This window comes from Accipiter gentilis, chromosome 29 (assembly GCF_929443795.1).
Source record: "Accipiter gentilis chromosome 29, bAccGen1.1, whole genome shotgun sequence".
NCBI lineage: Eukaryota > Metazoa > Chordata > Aves > Accipitriformes > Accipitridae > Astur > Astur gentilis.
In genome coordinates, this window is record NC_064908.1 from 5,108,997 (window position 1) to 5,131,368 (window position 22,372).

General features: G+C 42.6%; 1 protein-coding gene across 3 annotated transcripts in view; it reads right to left on the reverse strand.

The window, feature by feature from the left end:
* NUDT3 (nudix hydrolase 3) overlaps window positions 1–21,806 on the reverse strand; it is a 33,311-nt gene extending 11,505 nt beyond the window's left edge. The window contains exons 1-3 of one of the 3 annotated variants that reach the window (XM_049831752.1): window positions 21,584–21,806; window positions 20,983–21,101; window positions 6,912–7,022 (exon numbers count right to left, since the gene is read on the reverse strand). In XM_049831752.1, the coding sequence (XP_049687709.1) occupies window positions 6,912–7,022; window positions 20,983–21,101; window positions 21,584–21,773 (420 nt within the window). In that variant the 5' untranslated portion in view covers window positions 21,774–21,806. Of the gene's footprint in view, window positions 1–6,911; window positions 7,023–20,982; window positions 21,558–21,583 lie in introns of those variants that run through there. The other 2 variants (XR_007509884.1, XM_049831753.1) reach the window with 2 other exon arrangements.
* Between the last annotated feature and the right edge of the window lie 566 nt (window positions 21,807–22,372).

Here is a 22,372-nt window from a genome sequence, read left to right on the forward strand (position 1 = left end):
AGCTGGAACACATCCTAAACAGTTCAGGAAAATAGTGCCTCTGTTCTTGCAGCTGAGATATATAGATCTGATTATGTCAGGCTTTTTTTTTTTTTTTTTCCTTTTTTTCAAATGTTTGGGTGAGGCCAACTAAATATTTCATGGCAAGACAAATTCTCTGTCCTGAGTGGCTGAGATACAGTTTCCCCGCTTGCTCAGCTACTAACCAGTTGCTGTACAGTCATATGCTTTTAGAAAGGAAGAGCTTTTATTAATTAAAATATTTTACTGGTTAAGTTCCCAGCCTACTAAGTGAACACACACACAGATACCAAACAACACAGCCAGAGCACACCTCACTATTGCTTCTAATGATAGCTGATGGTAGAACTGCCCCAAGAGAAAAGGATTTGTAGCTCCCCCTACTACAAGCATTCACAGAAATCTATTTCTTTCTGTAACATGCTCCCTGACCTCTACTTCTAGGAAGGAGCTTTTCAACTGAATCTTTTATGTTGGTTTTGGATGCAAAATTTATTGTCTCATCAGTATTTCTGACATTCTGCTCAGTCCATAGGTGGACCACTGACTATTAACCACAAGGCTATTTCTGGAGTCAAATAGCAATTCCATGAAGGTCAATGTACGCGTGTATGCGCACACCAGCATGGCTAGGACAGATAACTGGTTTTGACCTTTGCAGATGAGCGATTTTACCTCATCTGCAAAACTGTTGCTGCTAACCCGGACTAATCTCTCTCAGAAGTGAGCTGGAAGGCAAATACTTCAGATAAATTTCATTCAAAGAACTCCTTCAGCAGCCTCGAACAGTGGGCTGCTTCTTTTTTTTTTTTTTTTGATAAGCAACCATATCAATCAGCCAGCAATAACAAACACAAGGCTTCCACCTTCACAACATGCATAAATATATTAAAAGGTGAAGTGTAATCAAATGTTTCAGACAAATAATTGTCTTAAGCCAATTTTCTTCTCTTGCTCCTGGAGAAGGCTATTGAATTTCTGCTCTCCTTACTTACCTACAGAGGCACTGAATCAAAAGCCAGGGATGTTGTTGTGATGGTTTAGCGAACTCTCAAGCCTGACTAGAAACAAATTTATCTCCAGGCAACTAGCCAGCCTGGAAACTAAGCATGAATACTGCACGACCAGCCTTCCAAGCAGTTTATCCCCAGCTCTAAAATTGTGCTTGAAATAATACAGACAGGTGAGGAGCCTTTCCTTCTGTTCTGGTTAAACACAGGCGATGGAAATAAGGCTCTGTCTGCAAACTAGGATCCTTCTTTGTTCTGCCTAGTCTTATTCACCCAAAAAGGCACAACAAGCGATGCCAAGACAAACATGCACTGTAGGAAAATCACATTGAATTATCATCAGACAACTCGAAAAAGTGCTAAGGTTTTCTTCACATATTAATTTATCACATGCAGTAGTAAATGGTGACATAAATTAATGGTTTGATTCAAACAAATATTGAGCTGATTTTATAAAGCAAAGCACAACCACCATTACATCCTGGAGTCTGATGGCGCTCTCATCCTATTTTACTGGTATAGTGGATTTTAAAGACAACATATAGGACATCCAACACATCAACTGGATTGTTATACACCTATTTTTGATAAAGCACTTAATTTACACACAAATAGGAAAGTCATAGTCTCTGTACAATCATGTACTTTGTTTGATGGAACAAACAAATGTGGAAGTGGAATTCAGTCTCACACAAGTTTCTAACATAAAAGTTGCCCAAGACATCCAAGAAAATAATCTATAGCTGTTATCACTAACAAAACAAGGAGATAACAAGCAACAAAACCACCAGGCTCCTCTCTGGGCAAGCTCCATACCTCTTGCTTTCCTGTGGGCCAACCACTCAGCACCCTCCTGACTCATCCTCACTGCAGGACAGTGAGCATTTTCTTGGAAAGTTAAAAGCACAGTCACGGGCTCATCCAGGATTGAAGCTGGATCTAAATCTTAATTTGCACCAGATGACTCAGGAATTTTCTCCTTGGTAGTAAATGGATTGAGAATCCTCCGCCCTCATGGACCACAATAGTAAGTGTCTGGCAGAGACAGCACAATTTATTTGGGCACATGTTCCCCCACCAAGCATTAGAAGTGCTGCACAGGGAGCCTGTACTGCAATCCTCAAAATACATGCATGTCCTAGAAGGACGCTATTAAACCCATCTACAAGGGGTAGGAGAGCACCAGCACCAACCGTTCCATCTGCAGGTGTGAAAATAAAGCAAATCAATCAAACGACAGTATTTCCCAGGAAGAGGCACACGCAAGCATAAAAGAGGACAGACGGAGCTTGCAAAATTTTCACTGCTCTGCAGATCCAAACCAGTTTCCAATGTCCGAGGTAGTCCTCGCTGGAGGAAAAGATGGATCTGGCAAGAGTGCATCAATGTCACAGCAACAGCCAGCTGCCCCAAAACAGCACACAACTTCAAACCGCTGCCGCACGCCCGGAGGGGTGGGCTGGGCGTTCAGGACAAGGAACAAGAATCTGGAGGAAATGAAGCTTTACTAGTTCTGCTGCTCATGGAACAACTTGTTTTAATAAAGAAAAATTACTGAAGACATCCAAGAACAGCAGGTTCAGGTTTCAAAGCTGAAAATAAGTTCGGGTCAGATGCAAAAAGCAGCCTGCAGCAACACCATCTGTTCCTAGGGACAGCTTTTATTTCCTTCCATCTGAGCTAAGGAAAATGTGGGTTGGAATTTCAGCTATTTTACTTTGCTCTATTAGGCTCAAAGCCTGCATCTACTACAGATTACTGCTGGGCAAGAGGACTGTGGTAGAACACCCAAATCTTTGCTCTAATACTTGCAGTACTGAAGGTAGTAAATCACACCCATGAAGACTGCTAGCTTAGACAAGTTCTAAAGACGTCAATTACAGACCTGCTAGGCAAATTTTCTTGCTGTCTCTACTGTGTCTCAAAGAGGGTTATACTTATTCATCTAATTCTTTACTGCATTACAACCAATACATGCTTTTACATTTGTGAAATAGAAATGAAATACCATGACAGAGCAAAGAACTTCAAGACATTGCACTCATTTTTATGGAGTACACAGGGTAACAGATAGTAGTGAACTTGGTCCACTATTTGCGCTGAATATTACTAAATCTAGGAAGAGTTCAACACCATCATCTCAATCATTCATCCATAGTCCCTGCAATATTTAAAAAAAAAAAGTCTTCCTATTTTAGCACTGAAGATATCAATATTCATATCCTAAATCACTAACAAAATATGTGAAACAGAAAAGATTATTTATAAAGCATGTTTAAGAGGGGAAAAGAAAAAAAAAAAGAGAGGTCTAGCAACCAGATCAAAGTACTATCACAATGGACTATTTTTGATATTGGCATCAATTGCCTCTTTGATCACAGATCAAGCACAACTTATCTGGCTTTTGACTCCCATGAAGAAAGCACGACTAACACTCCCTTAATTTTATAGAACTTGACATTTACTAAGTATTTAAAGGTCAGGATGTGAAAGATGTTCTAAGTGCAAAATGAAATGCCTTTGGGTTTAACAGATGAGCGTGGAGGCTTTTTTTCAAAGTCACTCTATAATAAGTTTAATTTAAGGCATCTATTTCTAAAACATGTTCTTCACCAGTTGCTCACACCCATAAAAAACCCCTTATTTCTAACATAAAATTAATTTGTGGGAGAAAATGCAACAGCAAAAAAATTCCAAGAATGAAGAAGCAAAAAAACCCCCCTAAATTGGTGCTAATGACTGTTTCAAAAGGGCACAACGTTTTTCTAGAAGGTGAACCTTAGAACGTACCTGGAGTTTACAGCTGTGTAAGACTGACTACATCATTTTTCAACAAACTGTCAGAAATAAGCAGTTTTATTCTGAAAAGGCTGCTCTCCTTCAGAGCTAACATGCTTGCCTACTGCTACTTTGCCTCAAAACAATGCCCAAGAACTCAAGTCACTTCAAATTTTATGCAGACAACAGCAAGCATGACAAGTGTTGGTACCTGTCTACTTTAATACTTCTGCTGGTACAGATTAATATAGATAAGGACTATCTCAAACTAGGACAAGGACTTCTAACTCAAACTGGGACAGATGGATCACAGGTTTCACTCAGAATCAGCATTTCCTTTTCGTAACAGTCTTCTAAAATTTTGAAAATCGGAAAGAGGGAGAAGTCAGATTTCTTTACGTGACAATTATTCCAGCAATAACATGGATAAAAACTCAAAACACATATGTGGTAAAATTAACACAGTGAATACAGAAGTTAAAAAATCTTAGTTTAGGGAAGTATAGTTTAAAAAGAAAATGCATACCATGCAAAAAAGAATGAATTGAGAAAAATGAGCCTATTGTCATCTTCAAAGACCACAAGCAACTGAAAGGGTAATGAGCCCTTACAGCTCTTCCAACTGTCTCTTATTAAAATGGAAAAGGCATACCAAAGTCAGCAAAAGTAAGTCCACATATTTCTTCCACAACTTTGACCACCACGCAAACCACCTTCTTTTAGGACAAAACCTACTTTGTGCTCATTGACATGGAGGAAACCGGATTTCTCCCTCTCCCAACACAAGCAGCAGACTCTACCTGCTCAGCTAACCTCTTGTTTCCTTGCAAGTGAAAGACATGCCTCTCCCAGGAGAGAAGCAAAGACATCAAACCTACTCAGAAATCAGCCTCAGCTACAACCTACCTGAAAAAGCTCAGATTCACATGAAAGGATGAACAAGGATTACCAGCTAGCACGCACACCACTTGCTCAGCAGTCTCCTAAAACACCTCCTCTGCCGAATCAATAGCACAAGCCAGGAAACTGGATGCACAAGTCCTTTACAGCTGTAATATAACAAACATTCCCCTCCCGCATGCACATTCCCCAGCAGCATTTTACAGTAAACAGCTCGCTGGGCTCAAGACAGTTGATGTACATTACAATTTTGTATGCAGATCGTAAGCAGTGTACTGGAACACAAACCTATTTGAGGAAGGCCTCACACACCTAAAAGCACACTTGTGTTTTCCACCTGTGTCAGCTAGCAGCTACCTGTGTAGAACCACTTAAGTAATTTTATCCACATGACAGGCTGCTCTTCTGCAGACGGCTTTCAGGAAAGCCTTTATCATAACAGCATCTGATAGCTCCATTTCAGATTCCCACCCTGCATTCGCATCAAATGCTATTAGGTGTCCTCGAGGTTAGCTGTTGGGGTAATCCTGCTGCTTTTGGAGTTCTTGATGTTTACTGTTTGTTGAGCGGCATTCAAGCAGATAGGTGCTTCGCTGGGAATGACTCAACCCTGCCAGGCTGCCACAGTTTGAATTACATTCTCATTCGGCACCGGTCCACGTGAGCGAGGGAACACCAGCTGAGCGAGAGGGGATTATCTCAGCCAGCCCAAACCAGTTTCTTCACTGCAGACTGAGCCCATGCCAAGGCTTCCTTTCAGCCACCGAGCTGTCATGGAAAGAGAGCGACTCTTCCAAGGCGCTGTGCTGCCCGAGGAAGGGAGGGTCGATACAGATTTATTTTAAGGATTTGAAAGGCAAAGCCATGCATCTCCTGAATGAACCCTTGACTTCTGCATCAAATAACTTAATTATTAATAACGATTGGGTTGTAAAGCAGGAGTCTGCAGCTAAAAATATTTCTATTGTTCTGGTTAAACTCACTTTGGCTTGTAATGTGTTTGAAAGATCACCGAGTTACTAAAAAAGCAGGAGCTGTATTACAAGCTGAAAACAAAATTTGCAAGCAGCAATCCCCAGTACTAGAGGGACCTAAAGACACTTTTAAAAAAAGCTTTGACTGTATAATCTTTCATCTCTTTCTGATAAACTGCTAGGTTATAAAAACATCCGAAGAGAAACACACAACTCAGGAACTGCCACATTAGATTAGTCCAAAGGCCCAAACATTCAGCATTTTGTTAGACAACAACAAGTACGTCCAAATACTTCAGAGAAAAACCTTCATAAACCAGACAAAGCAACTACTGCAGAAACTTCCTCCGAAGTCACATCAATTAGCTCTTGATTTCTGTTCTGCAGCACAAAGATTTATAACCCTCTTGAAAGCATTTTTAATCCTGCCTTATATAACTGTGAACCTACTTGGTCATCCATATATAATCATTTATGAATCCAAGCATCTCTCCAATTTGATACTATTCAGAAGTGAATTCTAAAGACATGCTTTATATACAGTGTAGCCAACTGCCATTTGCTTTCTTTAAATTCCTTATGAAGAATAAAATTGCTCTTCCAACTTCAAGAGAAAAACATGCCTCCTCCATACAGATCATCAATCTGTGTTTGATCTGCTGTTTGATCTCCTTTCTGAAATAGCTTCAAGTAACAGAAACACGAACATATTAGGAATTATTGCTTCTAACTCTCACAATCAATTTCTTATTCACATAAAACTCAAAACATGTACTAGACCAAAACATATTGAGGTCCCTATATTTGGAGTGTCTTTAGTGGCTCATAAGGTCTTATTTCTACCTCCTACTAAAGTATTAGATAGATCCACAGAAGCACAGCTGTTTGGTTTTTTTTAAGTTCCCTTAAGAAACTGCTCTTCATACAGAGAGAACAAAACAGAAAGTATCGCCTTATGTACTGAAATGACTATAGCTTAATTTTACCTATTTTCAGTTAAAGGTATCAGGCGAGGAAAAGTTCATTCCAACTGAAAGCCTTAATTACATTCCTATGCTATCTTTATTTAGGACTCCAGTTTCCCTCCCACATATGATGGGGATATCACTAGTGACCCTACATTCCTCTTCACCTTAAGGAAAACAGCAAGAGCGATGAAAACAAATTCACAAAGCCTTTGCTAACAATCAGTAGTGAAGCTCCAGAAGCTCCCATTCGTGTCACTCACCTCTTCACAGACTTCTCGCACAGCGGCCACATTGGGCTCCTCCTCAGGCTCCATGCCACCCCCAGGGACAATCCATCGATCAGGATGACGACTACTGCTAACCAGCAGCACCTGCAGAGAGTAGAGCACAGCTGATGTATAAACTCAAGGCAACACTCCTTTTTGGAGCCCAGCTGAAGAGAAGTTGTCCTGGTATCTCTCACACCTCCAAACATGACCAATCCAACACAAATCCTCGAGAATATTCTGCTTTTTCCAAGACAATTCCCTTAGCCCCTTTCAGACAGCTGTGCAAACTACATTATCAGTGACACCAAGGCACTCCAACACTCCGAATTATTTCAGCCATTACCTTCTCACTGCTCCGATGCACTGTAGGATAAATTATGCCTCTGCATGCCAAAACAACGATCTGCTATTTGATACAGCATCACAATACTTACAGTGTAAGAGTTCACTGCTGTACTCAAAGTGACTACGTAGTCTTGACAGCTTGGGATACACATCATGCACACGCAAGATGGCACAGAAGCTGCTCAGCACCTTCACCCTTTGCAGTAGTAGCTTGATTTAACTTTACTGGTACCTTTGGCCTTGTCTGCCTCTGCAGTTACACTAACAACATATAAAAGTCAGGTGACTGCCCACTAAAATATTTATGTGCCATTGTTTTAACAGAGATTTTCAACTTCCCTGTTCGCCTCTTCTTTTGCAGCAGGCACCAAAGAGTTCAGCTCTGGAGCCAGTACCTGGTTCTTTGGTTTTAGATGAGGTTGTTCAGTGAGATATAAGGAAAATATAAGCCTACATTAAACCACTTAAAAACCCTAGGAAAAGGCTACATAGAAGGACAGATTTTTTTGAATCAGGAAAATGGTTCAACCATTTTCACAGGAGTAATTTTTTCATAAGCATGCTTTATGGCAGTTTTTCTTGAAACACATTTTATTCCAGTGTAATTCTGCTCTGTACAAGTTCAGTTTTTGTTTTGTCGTCTTCTAGAAACAAAAAAGCTAACTGAAAATCTCAACTGGCTAAAAATTTTCCGAAAGAATATGGAGACACTGTGCTTATTAAATCTACTTGCAATACATCCATGAGCAGAGATGGAAACTAAAAACAAAACTAATACTGTTTTTCAGCTCTCTAAACAAAGCTTGTTCATTAGAGTCATCATGCTATACTTCATCATTTCACTGGCACAAAGCTTAGAGCCAAAGCAACTTGCTCCAGAAACTTTCCAACATACCAGTCCAATTAGGTTACAGGCCAGCTGTAACAGTTTCAATCAGACGTTTTGAAGTTACACTGTGCGAGACACTACAATCCCAGGCTTTACTGTGTAAATGTTGATTTACCAGTAGGATATGAAAAGCTTTGCGCTGATTATCAAGAGGAAACCTACCTACAGAATTCAAAATTAAACTTCTGAAACAAAAGCAAGCATAAGATTTCCAGGGTTTCCTAGTTCTTTTATGTTTTGAAAATTTTCATCTGCCAACTGACCACCCTGCAAAGTGATTTTTCATTTTCCAGGGCCACCCAGACCACACTGACTCAGCACAGGGAAAAGAGAGGGGGCCAACAAACTAGAACACACAGGGTGAGGAGACAAGGGTCAGTTGTGGGGTCCAAAACACAGCTCTCAAATCAGGAGTAGCAAAGCATAAGGCAGAAACTGAAGAGGGGTCACAACAAACATTTTGGCAACTGCTGGTCTAACCTTTCCTAAGTCTGGCACTAAACTTGGTGTTCTCAAGTGTCAGTACTCCTCTAATCAGCAATTTTCTGTGGATCCCACCAATAATAATGTCTCAAAGCCTCCTCTTCCTGCTTCAGCAGAACCCATGCCTCTGTCCTGCAATGCGCGAAGAAGCATCATTTATCAAAAAAAAACATTTAAATCCCTGAGCACTCCCCAATCTGCCTATTTAATTAAGACAAATGCATACTAGAAATGAATTATGCTGAATGGGCTCCTTAATTCTGCAGTTTCCTAATGGAGATGCTTACTACCTGACCTGTCTTCTGGCTCAGGTTGCAAAGGAGCAGCATTTACTTTATAGTAACATCCCGTGGTGTTTGGCTTTCTTCAAGAGGAAGACAGAATTCCTTTACCCCAAACATCCAATCCATATAAAAGCGATCAGTAAGCCCTGCCTAAATAGGGAATGTAAACTTCATTCACCCTCAGAGCCTTCAAGGCTCGGGACAGCAGCCAGGTACCATGGGCTGGGACTGCAAAGCCATCACCAGCCACCACCTCTGCTTTGCTAATATTTGGCCACTGCAGGCTCAGCACACAAAGCACTCCACTGGCCTGTGCCATCTTACCATGGTACTTTTTCCTATTACGTTATAGGACTTTTATTTCATCTTGACTCATTACCAGTATTGTAGACAGAAGAGCTTGGACTGAAATTCCTAACCTCAGGTCAGCAGGTGATTCTGAGGACAAAGTTAAAAGGAAAGTAACAGACATTGAAAGTACAAGTTTTCTTGCCAGGTAAGGAAGCATCACCTTTGCCATTTCCAATTTCAATTTGGAGTTCCAGCTTAAAAAAAAAAAAAAAAAAAAAAAAAAAGGCTGCAGAAACAGATCTTTTAAACTCAGCACAGCACACTTCATACCATTGAACTCCTGGCACCTTCCACTTGTGAGAAAAAGTATCTGCTAAGAAAAGCCCTGTACAAAGACTTCTACAGGAAAGCCTGCTGGACTGCTCAGACTAAGACAATGCTTTAACAACACACTAGTAGGAACTTTTAGGTGTAAACAACAGTTTTAGGCAAAGTAAATTAACTTCAGCTGCTATGGTAGTTGAGCATTTTCTGAATAGGATTAACACGAACAACCCTCACTGGGAAGGAAAAACCTGTCATTCTCACACTTTTATGTAATCAGACTATTTCCTGTTTAATAAAAAGGAAATCCCATCAAGAGAGAGCAGGAAACATGCCCTACAAGGTCATTCTTTTAAAACAACTTTAAACAGGATATTGCTACCAATGAGCTCTCCCAAGACAAAGGGGCCTAGTTCAAAATGAGGGTGAGACAGTTTTGTTTTAAAAAACTACACATCTAAAAAAGTCCTGTGTCCAAATACATGCAACGTATTCAATGGGATCAAGTGAAAAAGTCATTATAATCCAAATCACAGAATAATAGTTTGGGTTGGAAGGGGCCTTTAAAGGTCATCTAGTCCAACCCGCCTGCCATAAGCAGGGACATCTTCAACTAGATCAGGTTGCTCAGAGCCCCATCCAACCTGACCTTGAACGGTTCCAGGGATGGGGCATCCACAACCTCTCTGGGCAACTTGTTCCAGTGTTTCACCACCCTCACTGTAAAAAAATTTCTTCCTTATATCTAGTCCAAATCTACCCTCTTTTAGTTTAAAATTGTTACCCCTTGACCTATCACAACAGGCCTTACTAAAAAAAGTCTGTCCCCATCTTTCTTATAAGCCCCCTTCAAGTACTGAAAGGCCGCAATAAGGTCTCCCTGGAGCCATCTCTTCTCCAGCCTGAGTAACCTCAACTCTCTCAGCCTGCCTTCATAAAAGAGGTGCTCCAGCCCTCTGATCATTTTTGTGGCCCTCCTCTGGACCTGCTCCAACAGGTCTGTGTCTTTTCTGTGCCAAGGACCCCAGAGCTGGACGCAGTACTGCAGGTGGGGTCTCACCAGAGCAGAGCAGAGGGACAGAATCACCTCCCTCAACCTGCTGGCCACGCTGCTTTTGATGCAGCCCAGGATACAGTTGGCTTTCTGGGCTGCAAGCAGTAATGTCCAGCTTTTCATCCACCAGTACCCCCAAGTTCTTCTCGGCAGGGCTGCTCTCAATCCCTTCATTCCGCAGTCTGTATTGATACGGGGGGATGCCCCAACCCACGTGCAGGACCTCACACTTGGCCTTGTTGAACCTCCTGAGGTTCACATGCACCCACCTCTCCAGCTTGTCGCGGTCCCTCTGGATGGCATTCCATCCCTCAGGCATGTCAACTGCACCGCTCAGCTTGGTGTCATCTGCAAACTTGCTGAGGGTACACTCAATCCCACTATGTCATCGATGAAAATATTAAACAGTACTGGTCCCAGTATGGACCCCTGAGGGACGCTACGTGTCACTGATCTCCATCTGGACATTGAGCCATTGACCACTGTCCTCTGGATGAGATCATCCAACCAATTCCTCATCCACTGAACAGTCTACCCATCAAATCCATATCTCTCTGATTTAGAGAGAAGGATGTTGTGGGGGACCGTGTCAAAGGCCTTACAGAAGTCCAACTAGATGACATCCATAGCTCTTCCCTTGTCCACTGATGTAGTCACTCCATCACAGAAGGCCACTAGGTTGGTCAGGCAGGACTTGCCCTTGGTGAAGCCATGCTGGCCGTCTCGAATCACCTCTCTGTCCTCCATGTGCCTTAGCATAGCTTTTAGGAGGATCTGTTCCATGATCTTCCCAGGCACAGAGGTGAAGCTGACAGGTCGGTAGTGCCCAGGGTCCTTCTTTCTACCCCTTTTAAAAATGGGTGCAGTGTTTCCCTTTTTCCAGTTACCAGGGACTTCACCTGACTGCTGTGACTTTTCAAATGTCATGGAGAGTGGCTTGGCAACTACATCAGCTAGTTCCCTCAGGACTCTCAGATGCATGGACACGACCCTGATCTTCTCACAAGGCATAGTTTCACAAGACAACATTATTCAAATATTTTACAAACTGCCCCAAAGCCAGTAAAATACGATCTGCTGAAAAACAACCTCTCTGAAAACCATTAATATTTGGGTGGAACAGCCCAAATGCTGTTTCCAAGAAAAGCATACCCCTGCAGAAACCTTTCCCCTGACAGCTGGATGGGTGAACATAAAATACCTGGGGAAGTGCAGATACCAGCTGAACAGGTTGCAGAAGAAAGATGTAATAGTTTGTCTTTCTGCCATAACAAGGTCAGAATTATTTTCTAAGTTTCAGAATAAATGTGATATAGCATAAGGCTAACTTACACCAAAATGCCAAGACAGAGAACAACAACTATACATTCATTTTACAACATAATACAACAAAATATGTTATTCAATTGCCCAATTAGACTGAACATTTTCCAATACAACCGAATTCTACAAAATAAAGAGTACAGTTTTTTTAAAGGACTACCTTGTATGTCCTTGATACCTAAATTTTTGCTCGTTCACTTCTTTATTACATAAAAACATTCATTTGAATATATACTGAAGAGGATATTTTAATCAAAATAGTTGTAAAAAATATACCAAAAATTCCTTATTTTATTCTTTTACATCAGGCCAAAACACAAAGGAAGGTTGACATTCCCATTTTATTCTTGTCAGGCAACTGTGTTTAAGATGGCTACTGAGACTCTTGACCTACTAGGCATTTTGGAGCCAAGTCTTGCAGTCTTTTGGAAAAGCATTTGCAGGTATCATGTCACATGGCCAAGTTCTGTTTTCCAGGATTTGAAAGACAATTATGTCATTTCAAAGCAGGGAAATGAGCAACACAAGCCTCTTTGGCAATGCACAAGGCAGCCCTCAAGTAGCTCTCACACACAATCAATGAAATAAGAGAAAGGTTAGAAAAATAAGCAAAGTTTGAAGTCTACAGCAGGGGCTCCTAAACAGTGCTAGATTGTAGCCCTCATGGTAAGCAACCTTCAAAGCAGCATGCAAACAAAAAATCCAAACAAATCTAGAGCAGCCTAACAACTTTCCCCTGGAGGAGACAGGAAACATGCTGAGACATCTAAGGCTGCCTGGACTGCCACATGCAGAGCTAGGAGCTCCATGGGAAAAGGGGAAAAGAGTTTGTCACCAGGATAAATCTGGGAGTCCCTGATACACAATGCTGACCTTAAAACAACCTAATTACATACAAATCTGTTGTATTCACATCAGGGGTTTGTTTTGTTTTGTTTTTTTCCCCCCAGCAATAATGGTGCTCTGCAAAGCGAAAACTAGGCAACCAAAATAAGGCAGAGAATTAATTCCCAGTTAAGAGAACAGAGATTGAGGGATTCCCAGGTTCTTTCATGCTATGGTGGGTTTAAAAAACAGCCACCACCACCTATCAATAAAACAAGAGTAGCTACACTGTAAGGAACACAATTCCTAGAAAGAGGCTCCACAGAAGTATTACAGCAAACACAAAAAGGGCTACAGCATTATTAGAAGCTGGGCTACAACATTAGTAGAAAATGAGCTGTGAACCTTCCAGACTTCCAGGAAAAGACAGTCCTACCCACACGCGCCAGCCTAAGGACAATCAAGCTGGCAGACTTAATAAGAAACAGCAGACAAGATGTTAAATACGTGGTTTTAGGCCCAGACAGCATTCTGCTGCCAGAAGCCAATCTATAGCTACTGGCTACTGAAACAGCCTCTGCACTTTCTTTCACGCTTTCTATCAATATTAAGCCACAAAATCACATATTTTGCAGACTAAATCACAAACCTTCCAACATTTAAACTCATTTCACACTTTAGCGTTATTTATCAGAACATAGACTGCAAGAAAATAACATGTCTCACAACATGCTGCAGTGAGGCTGGTGGAGAAGATGGCTGACTTCAATGATTTTTGCCTGTACAATCTGTCTTTGTTTGAAAATTTCAATTTAATAAGAGTCTCTGTATTCAGGAGTTTAGAGTTTAGCTGTGCTAGCGACTCTCCAATTTGCCTATGACCAGGCAGGATATCGTAGCCAGTGCAGCTCTGTGTCCAGCATAATAAAGACCTTTCATGCTTTACTCAAAGTTAACAAATGTTCTCACAATCCCAATATGTTATTGTTACTGTACTTCATGCTTTTATATCTGACAAAACTGGGATCTCATTTTGACCACATCAAACGACCTTTAAACACTAACAACAGCATACGCTGACAGATGGAGTTCAAGAGGAGCAGGAGAGGAGAAGAGACACTGTAGTTAGCAAAGCCATGCAAAAATTAATTTAACCAGCAGAAACACAGCCTCAATTACACTACAACAAAACATGCATTTTGCCAAACTACTAACGCAGGATGGTCTAAACATGCATGCCAAGGCTTACAGGAGGGCTTCTCCTACCCTCTTGCTATTCAGGGCACGTTATGAAGTTAGCACATAACAAGTACGGCCTGTGGTCAGAAAGGCTACAGCTGGCTTTAAACATGACAATGTCTTCAGCTAAGACAGGAATACACACAACCTCAACAGCAAGCCACAGAAAAACCCTCTCCTGACCATAACAGCATGTCCTCGCAGGAGCATTACTGTTCCTCAACAGCATACATTTCCTTAGACAAGTGTTATTTTTGCACACACACCTTGCTCTGTGGCATAATGCGATTTAACCTACAATACAGTACCTAGAAACTGGAGGCAGGAAATTAACAGCAGAAAGCTAGCAAGGGAAAAGTATTCACACTACAGAACTTGACAAAAGTAAAGCACAAGTCTTGAAAAAGGAGTAAGAGGTGAACTGGAAGAAGTTCAAGTCACTTCAAGCGTTTGGATCACACCTACAGTACTATAAACATAGGGGAAAAAAATAAAGAAAATTCTGTTGGTTTTTAGACTACTTCTTAGAATAACAATAATAAATCATCACGTACTGCACTGCTACTCTGGCTTCAAAATACCAAGGGTCATATTACTGTTACTACAGTTTTCTTGTGACTTTAGAGTGACTGCTTACTCTTACCCAGGAAGACCACAATCTGGAGTCCTCTCCCTCCATCAAAATTATGTTTTAGATAACCACAAAAATTACATGTTTTAGATAACCACAAAAATTATATGTTTTAGATAACCACAAAAATTATCTGCAACATGCCTTTCACAGCAGGCACAGGCCAGAGGAAACAGCTGAAATGCCTGAACCAGCAGCCGCTTGTTTCAGAAGCAAAGGGCTGATAAGGGAGGCACTCCCAGCAAAAGACCCCAAAACTGATAACCTATTTCTGCCTGTCAAAACTAGTTTGTTGATCACTTGGTACTTACACAACTTGTCCAGGAGGACTTCTTCCAGAAGGAATGCTAGCTTGTAAACTACCTTTTCTTATAAGGAAAAAAGTATAACAAAAAAAAAAAAGAAATCAAAGGAGTATTTTGGCCTTTTACACAGACCAAATGACTCTGGATGTCAGCAGTTGCATATGTATACACTTACTGTTTTGATTAGCAAGTCCTATTCATAAAATAAAGCATGCAAAAACCCTACAGCCATGAAAACTCTTGAGAAACTTTTCAAATATAAGTAGTTAATTCTACGCATAATGTCAGTATGTTATTTACACAAGAAAAAGTAACCACCCAAGTCAATATGAATGAAAATAACATTCAAACCATCTGAAGCATCTTAAAAAAAAATAAAAATCTACCCAGCAGGTAATTGTATCCCTCTGAATTTTACATGTTAACGTGAAATTTCTGAGAGCAAAGAGTTAGTGTGCATCATCCACTGCACAACAGACAGCTAAAGAGACACAATTTTTGATATAAATACGCACAAAATTTGAACAATCCTTGACTAGTCTGTGCAGTCAGTCTCTCAGTTGGACCAAAAAAGAACTACTGTTTAAAGAAACTGAATACCTGTTTCCCAACTGCTAGATATTATATACAGCATCTGAACACTGATGTTTACTAATCACACAGTAGAGTTGAGAGTTTCTTAATTTTGTTCTATCAATTTTCCTGGGTGATCCCATCACAGAGGTATGCAAACTGGGCTAACTTTCTCTATTTAAAAGAAAAAAAAAAAAGATAAAATCCAAGCACATGATCATTTTCCTTTAACTGAGAAGGGAAAGAGTTGTTTTTCCAGACCTTGAGAGACCATGCATGGAAAGATTAGGTCCTTTGGCAGCAGTCCCAGCTGGGTACACCCCCCAACTGCTTGTACCTGCCTCAATGCTTTGGTAGCTTGTCTGAAGGGTGCTGAGATGCATCAAGTCAGGAAACTGATCATGAGTAAAAAAAAGGGGGGGAACGGGACACAAAGAGCGAGGAAAGAAAGCTAGGAGAACCAGCAACAGCCTCTGGTCAGGCAATAAATGAATCTGAGATGAAAGACATTTCAGAGAAGCGTTATGCAGAGAAGAGACAGCAGCCACCACTGTTGGGCCCTTCTCAACAAACCTAGGGGTGGAATACACTCTCCTCTTTCCATATTCATTACTTTCCCTGAGTTGCAGCAGAACAAAACTGACAATCAATTCTTCAGTTTCACAACAGCTTACAGAGCTTCCAGTAAATTAAGTGAAAATTTAACAATTTTCATTCTTTTGTAGTTTGGGAAAGTACAAGAGACCATGGAACTGCTTGTAAAATTGTTTATGAAAGCTGCCTTTATGAAAAGGCTAAACACTTTTAAAGATGAATGCTAGGTTTTACAGAGGTTTACACTCTTGCTCTTGGAGAAAACTAGCTACAGGCACAGCTGAAAGGGACAGGAGAAGCACAAGCAACAAAACTATTTCTAAACTGGCCTATATCCTATTGGAGATGTGGTAATGTGTTAGCAACAGACGGGGAGAACTTTATTCACTTTCAACCACAACCCTTTTATGTAGCTGAAGGGAACGTACAGAGTCAAGCCGAGCCATCAGAACAGAGATTCTGAGACTACATTCCATGAAAAGTACAATGATCATATGATGCTGGGCTCCCTTTATGTCCCAACAGTGAAGTACTCCAAGTGCTTTTAGCTATTATTGTTTTTATATTGAAGCAAAGGCACAAAGGATGGCCCAGGAACACTATGTGATCATCAATGTAGTCTACAGTTAAAATCTGAGAACTGCTGTCTTACATCATAGCTTGGTTTAAAACTGACCCAGGAGAAGCAAGAAGAAAAAGGGTTAGTTTGCATTCAAATTACTTTCCCCAACCAAGGCTGTTGTGGGGCTACATAAACGTAGCTTTTGGTGACTGTATTGGCTTGGCGCGCTCATAGGGCAGCAGAGCCAGGGCGCTTACCAGACGCTGTGTGAAAGTTCTGTTTTCTCATCTCAATTTAGACTTCATTCACAATTAAGAAAAGACGACCAATCCTGGATCCTATTCTTCCCAAAGCATTTCCTCCAAAAGTCTTTAAAAATACCAGTTGTTAATGAGCAGCTTGTCCTTTCACCAGATACAATGCAGGCATGCTTAAACCTGTAGCTACACCAGTGCAGGACTTAAAGCCAAATGGTTCCTTTTTATTTCTGTTAAAATATAACACAGAGATGCTGCCATTGAGCAGGCTTCCATCTGCTTCTTACTATTAAGACATTAGTGAAATTTTCTGGACAGCTGCTCTACATGAAAAATACTTGTGTTATTTAAAAATAACACCATAATAGCAATACTGCGAGGCACTGACATCATGAGCAACAAAATGAGTGATTTCAGAGGTAGCACAAGACTTGGGATCTCTTGATCTGCACACTCTCCTTCCCTACTTTTGCAGAAGCAGCAAATATCAAGAGAGTTTACTCCATTTGAAAAGATGAAAATAGCAGAGTCCTGGCATTTGGTTGCCGAAAGGTCCTTTGAAGTCTGTTCACACTCTTTGAATTAATCCTGTTGATTCCCTTGTTCTCCCTCCTGCCCAAAGAGACATCACTCTGCGGTGGCTCACTGTTTACGAAACAACACAGATACAGATTTTTTTCCACACAGCCCAATTAAGAAATGTATTTTTTTGCTCCATTTGAGATCCACGTTTAAATGAATTCTCCCTGTACTGCTTTTTAAAGGAATATGTAACAAAGACATCTTTTCAGCCAACGTTTGGTCTTTCAAAAATGTTCCAGAGCTTTTTTTCATGTCCAAAAGTAGTAGCTTCCAAATGCAATACAGAGAAAATGTGCAACCTCGAGCAGCATAAGGAAAAAATAAATCATTTAAAAACTAAAAAAGAAACAAAGTATTGTTAAGACTCTTTATTTGCAAATTTAATGCCTAATCAAAGACATGCTGTTTTAGCAATCTCCACAATTGCTAAGATTTTAAAGAAAATTACATCAATGAACTGAAGAATTAGGGGGTAAACACCTAAAAAGAAAAAAAGTAGCCTCCTTTGTAAGTGTAATCACAATTTTTCTTATTTCTTCTTGTTCATTGACAAAACTGTTTAATTCAGGAACTAACTTAGGGTTCAAAAAAGAAAAAAACTTGTTTTTGTCAATTTGTAGCAGGAAATGAAGAAGACATATGAGAGCTAAGATCTACTATTTCTTAAGTGCTTAAAAGAAACAGTAACCAGAAACAGCCAGTCCTAGAAAAAAATAATACTTTAATACAGCAAGTTTAAATTATTTATCAAAACATGCCTTCCCCCCGCCCTCTTCAAACAGTAAGCTTTTAATATATCCTTAACTAACATACTTTAGTTCTGCGTTTGCCCCTCGCCCTTCTTGGAGAGGCCTTTTAAACAAACCTCAATTTCCATTTAAATAGAAGTAATCTATAATAAAATATGTCAGTAGCACAAAAAAAATAACAATAGTATTATCCAAGAGAAAAACAAGAAATCTTTCACAGATATGGTAAACTATATAAATGCATACAGATAACACCTTTCTTGTTATCAAAAAAGTGCAAGTAGCAATAAGATTAGACAAGGAGACTTCTCTCAAATTAAAGTTTAAATAAACACCAACAAATAAGAATTAACCTAAGAAATAATTAGAAAGAGAAATTAATAAAAATCAAGGTTCCCTGCTTGCTGATTTCAATAATCAATACAAGCGTAATTTAAATGGCTTCTAGGCCTTTTGACTAAGATCAAGAGCAGTATCTGTGAAAGGAGTCCATTCTGGTGCGTATGCGTTTAGTATGGTGTGACTCGATAATAACTTTCCTAAATGCATTTGTTGAAAAAGTTCACTTCATGACTGGCTATTGCAGTAGGTATGCAATAGATGAGAACACAGGATGCAGTTTCAGCTCTGCGTTAAATACATAGATACCATAAATAAATATGGTGTTTGAAAGGCTGTGTGATGTCCTCAGGAGACCAATTCAAAATAGAACAAAACTGTAATTCATTGCTTCACTATTTCTGTGGCTCACTTACAAAAAAGCACACACATACACATACTTGAGGAAATCAATCCACATCCCATGCTGCATCATTTACAAAGCAATTAGTGCTCCTTAAAGTGTTCACAGAACAGTACAATGCACCTGATTTTACTGGGGAAGTTGGAGACAAGGCCAAACACTAACAGTGACCAAAGCTCAAGCGAACGATGCTCATGTGAGAACCCCTGTTGCCCCGATACACAAGAAGTTTCCCAGAGCTTCACTCACTGCCTTCATAACAGACCCATAGAAATGACAAGGCACAATTAGCACAGGGCGACGGCTATCCACATCTGAACTCCTGCCTTTGAAACTGAAAACAGATTTTTCTACTCGAGGTCTTACCTACAAACTAACGCCTGAAATCGTACCAGTTTAAATTAAATGAGATTTTCAATCCACTGAAAGTTATTGCAAACCCCAACACAGACACAACTTTGACATACAAATGGCTTTAAAGCTCAACCTTAAACAAATCTAACCAGCTTAACCTACACTGAAAGAAATTTGTCACAAGTTAGCATGCCTCTAGAACGAGTTTACTTTTCCTTCTTCAACCATCTCGGGTCAGTATTGTGAAACCGCCATGTTAACACACATTTGTTTCACCAATGCCGTAACAGCTCTGGACACCAGTTCTCACTGGCCAGGAGATGTAACAGACCACCACCGTGGGGTAAGCTGGAGCCCCTGTGACACTGCAAATTGAAGGGTTGTAAAATAAAGCCTAACAACCAGTCAAAAGCTGATTGCATCAGGTAGGTGGTAAAATTACATTTCTATCCTCAGCCACACTGTAAATCAAACATGGTCAAGCATCTAACTCTTGAGAAGAATTGCCACACTTGCCTCACAAATTGTGTAAAATTGCATCAGGGAACTCAGATGCCTTCAACCACCCATGCTGATTAGCCCCAGCATCATTACACAACACGATTACGTTTTTTTTCATAGTTAGTTCAAAGCATCATAAATTTCCTGAAAGTCAGTGGGAAGGAAAGCTACGATGAACGCTTCACCAAAACATACTGTTTTCATTTCAGACCATTTATGCTTGAAATGTTGACACTTCACCATGACAGCACAGCTACAAAGGGTTCGTCAAGCCTCCTTCACCATGTTAAATAATAACTGAACGGTATGCTAATTTACTTTCCTCCAGTGAACTGTCTGCATTCCCTTCCGATTTCCTGTAGCTACAAATATGATAATCAGGAGAACAAAGACTTTAGCACAGCCACTCAGGAACCAGTAAATGAAATGAAGTATGCTTGACTCTAAAAAAAGACCTGCAGCCTAGCTTATCCCGAGTACCCCAAGCCCACGTTAAGAAGATACTAGAAGAGAATAGCGAAAAATTGCACATCTGAGCAAAGTTTCTCTTTTTTAACTTCACGGACAACACGACCACTTAGCAACACGGCTGTTCTTAAACTAACCAATCTACCTTTAATTCCCACTTCCTCCCAAGCCTCTCTGGACAGCAACTTCTGGCACTCCATCAGTCCCCTTTTATCCCAGTTTCTTTTTATAAATCCAAGGTCAGGTTTCCTCTCCCATCTCATGTGATGTGCTGGACTGAAGTTCTGCCAGCGTGGTCGGTCCACTCAACTGCCAAATCCCATCCCGTGCCACAACACTCCTTACCAGACTGTTCCACCACCCCACGATACACAACCCTTCATTCTGGGCATTCTCCTCATGTTTAGCGCAGAGAAATAAAGAAAAGAGGGGAAACACCAACTTTCCCACCGACGCTTAATTGCACCCTACCAAAAAAAAAAAAAAAAGCCAAACCCGCTGCAACCCAGTCACACCCGGGCGGCTCCGGGGCCGCAGGGTGCTGCATGGGGGGGGTGGGGTGGGGGGGGTGTTTCCCCTGCGGGACCCGGCTTCGCCCCCATCCCTGCCCCCAGGGCACACGGACGGACATGTTACGGACGGACATGCCCCCGGACGGCCGCAGCCCCCCCCCCCCCCGGCCCTCACCTCCTCCTCGCTCTCGCTGCGGAAGCACAGGCAGGCCGCCCGCTTCTTGTAGCCGTCCCCGTCGTAGGTGCGCGTCTGGTTGGACTTGAGCTTCATCATCCTCCGCTCCGAGGGGGCGGCTGGGGTGGGAGGGGGGGTGAGGAAGGGACGGGGGGGAAGGGGGGCGGAGGACGGCGAGGCCCGCGGCCTAGAGGACGGGGGCGGGCAGGGTGGCGGCGCCGGGAAGGACCCGCCGGGGCTCCCGCGAGGGGCGGGCGGGCGGGGAAGGACGGGGGGGACGGAGGGGGACCGCCTCCCCGCGACAGTCTCTTTCTCGGTCTACGCTCTGTCTCCCGCAGGCCGGGAGCCGCCCGCTACGCGCTGCCGCCTTTCGCCCGCCTCATCCCTCCCTTCACTTCCAGCCGCTCCGCCGCCACCGCCAGCGCTCCGGCCACCGCCAACGACGACGACCGCGACGCCATCTTGGGAAACGCTACGCAAACGGCGTAGAGCCGCCGGGCGGAGGAGGGGGCGGCTGCCCCCTGCCGCCTCACGGCGCGCCCGCCACGCAGACAGCGCAGCCCGCCTTCCAGAATCGCCCCCCACACACACACACACACACCCGGCACAGGCGGCGCCACCACGCCTCCGCCTCCTTCTCTCCGCCTGGACGCGAGCCCCCTGCGCCAGCGGCCGCCTTCGAGAATAAGGCGGCTGTTCGTAAGCCGCCGGGCGGCTGCGTGCTGGGGCGCCCTGGCAGTTACGCAAAAAGCGCCGAGGCAGGGCCGGCCCCCAGCGCCCGCCGGGCACATGGCTCCGCTTTGACAGCGGCTCTACGCAAAGCGCGCAGACGCCGGGGAGGGAAGAATGCCCATCTTACGCAAGGCGGGGGGGGGGCGGCGGCTTACGCCAGTGGCGGAGGGCGGTTGCGGGGGTCCCATTGTACCCCGCGGGCGGGAGCGGAACAAAAGGGGGGGACGGGGACAACACGGCGGGGCAGGGGCTCTGCACCCCGCGGCGAGGAGCCGGGGGGGTGGGGGTCGTCTTCAAACCGGGTGGCCTCAGCCCGGGAGGCAGCAGCATGGAGTCACCCAGGGGGTGCACTTGCAGCCCCTCCCCCCCCCCCCCCCTTGCAGTCGCTTCTTGCTTCCCACGGCCCTTTCGTGGGCATTTTTAGGCTTCAGCCTAAGGGCAAAACTCCAGTTCAGCCTGTAAGCCCCCAAATTGCACCCCAGGAGCAGCTAACATCAGCATCGTCCCGCTGCAAAGACAGCCACGTTTTGTCTCTGCTCCGCAACAGGAGTCAAAACCAGAGGGTAAAGCCAAGCCACTCCGTGCACGGGTGGAATAAAAGGCTCTTTGCCAGGTGTGGATCCCACTAGAGAGCACCCAGGGGGGACACCATCCAGAA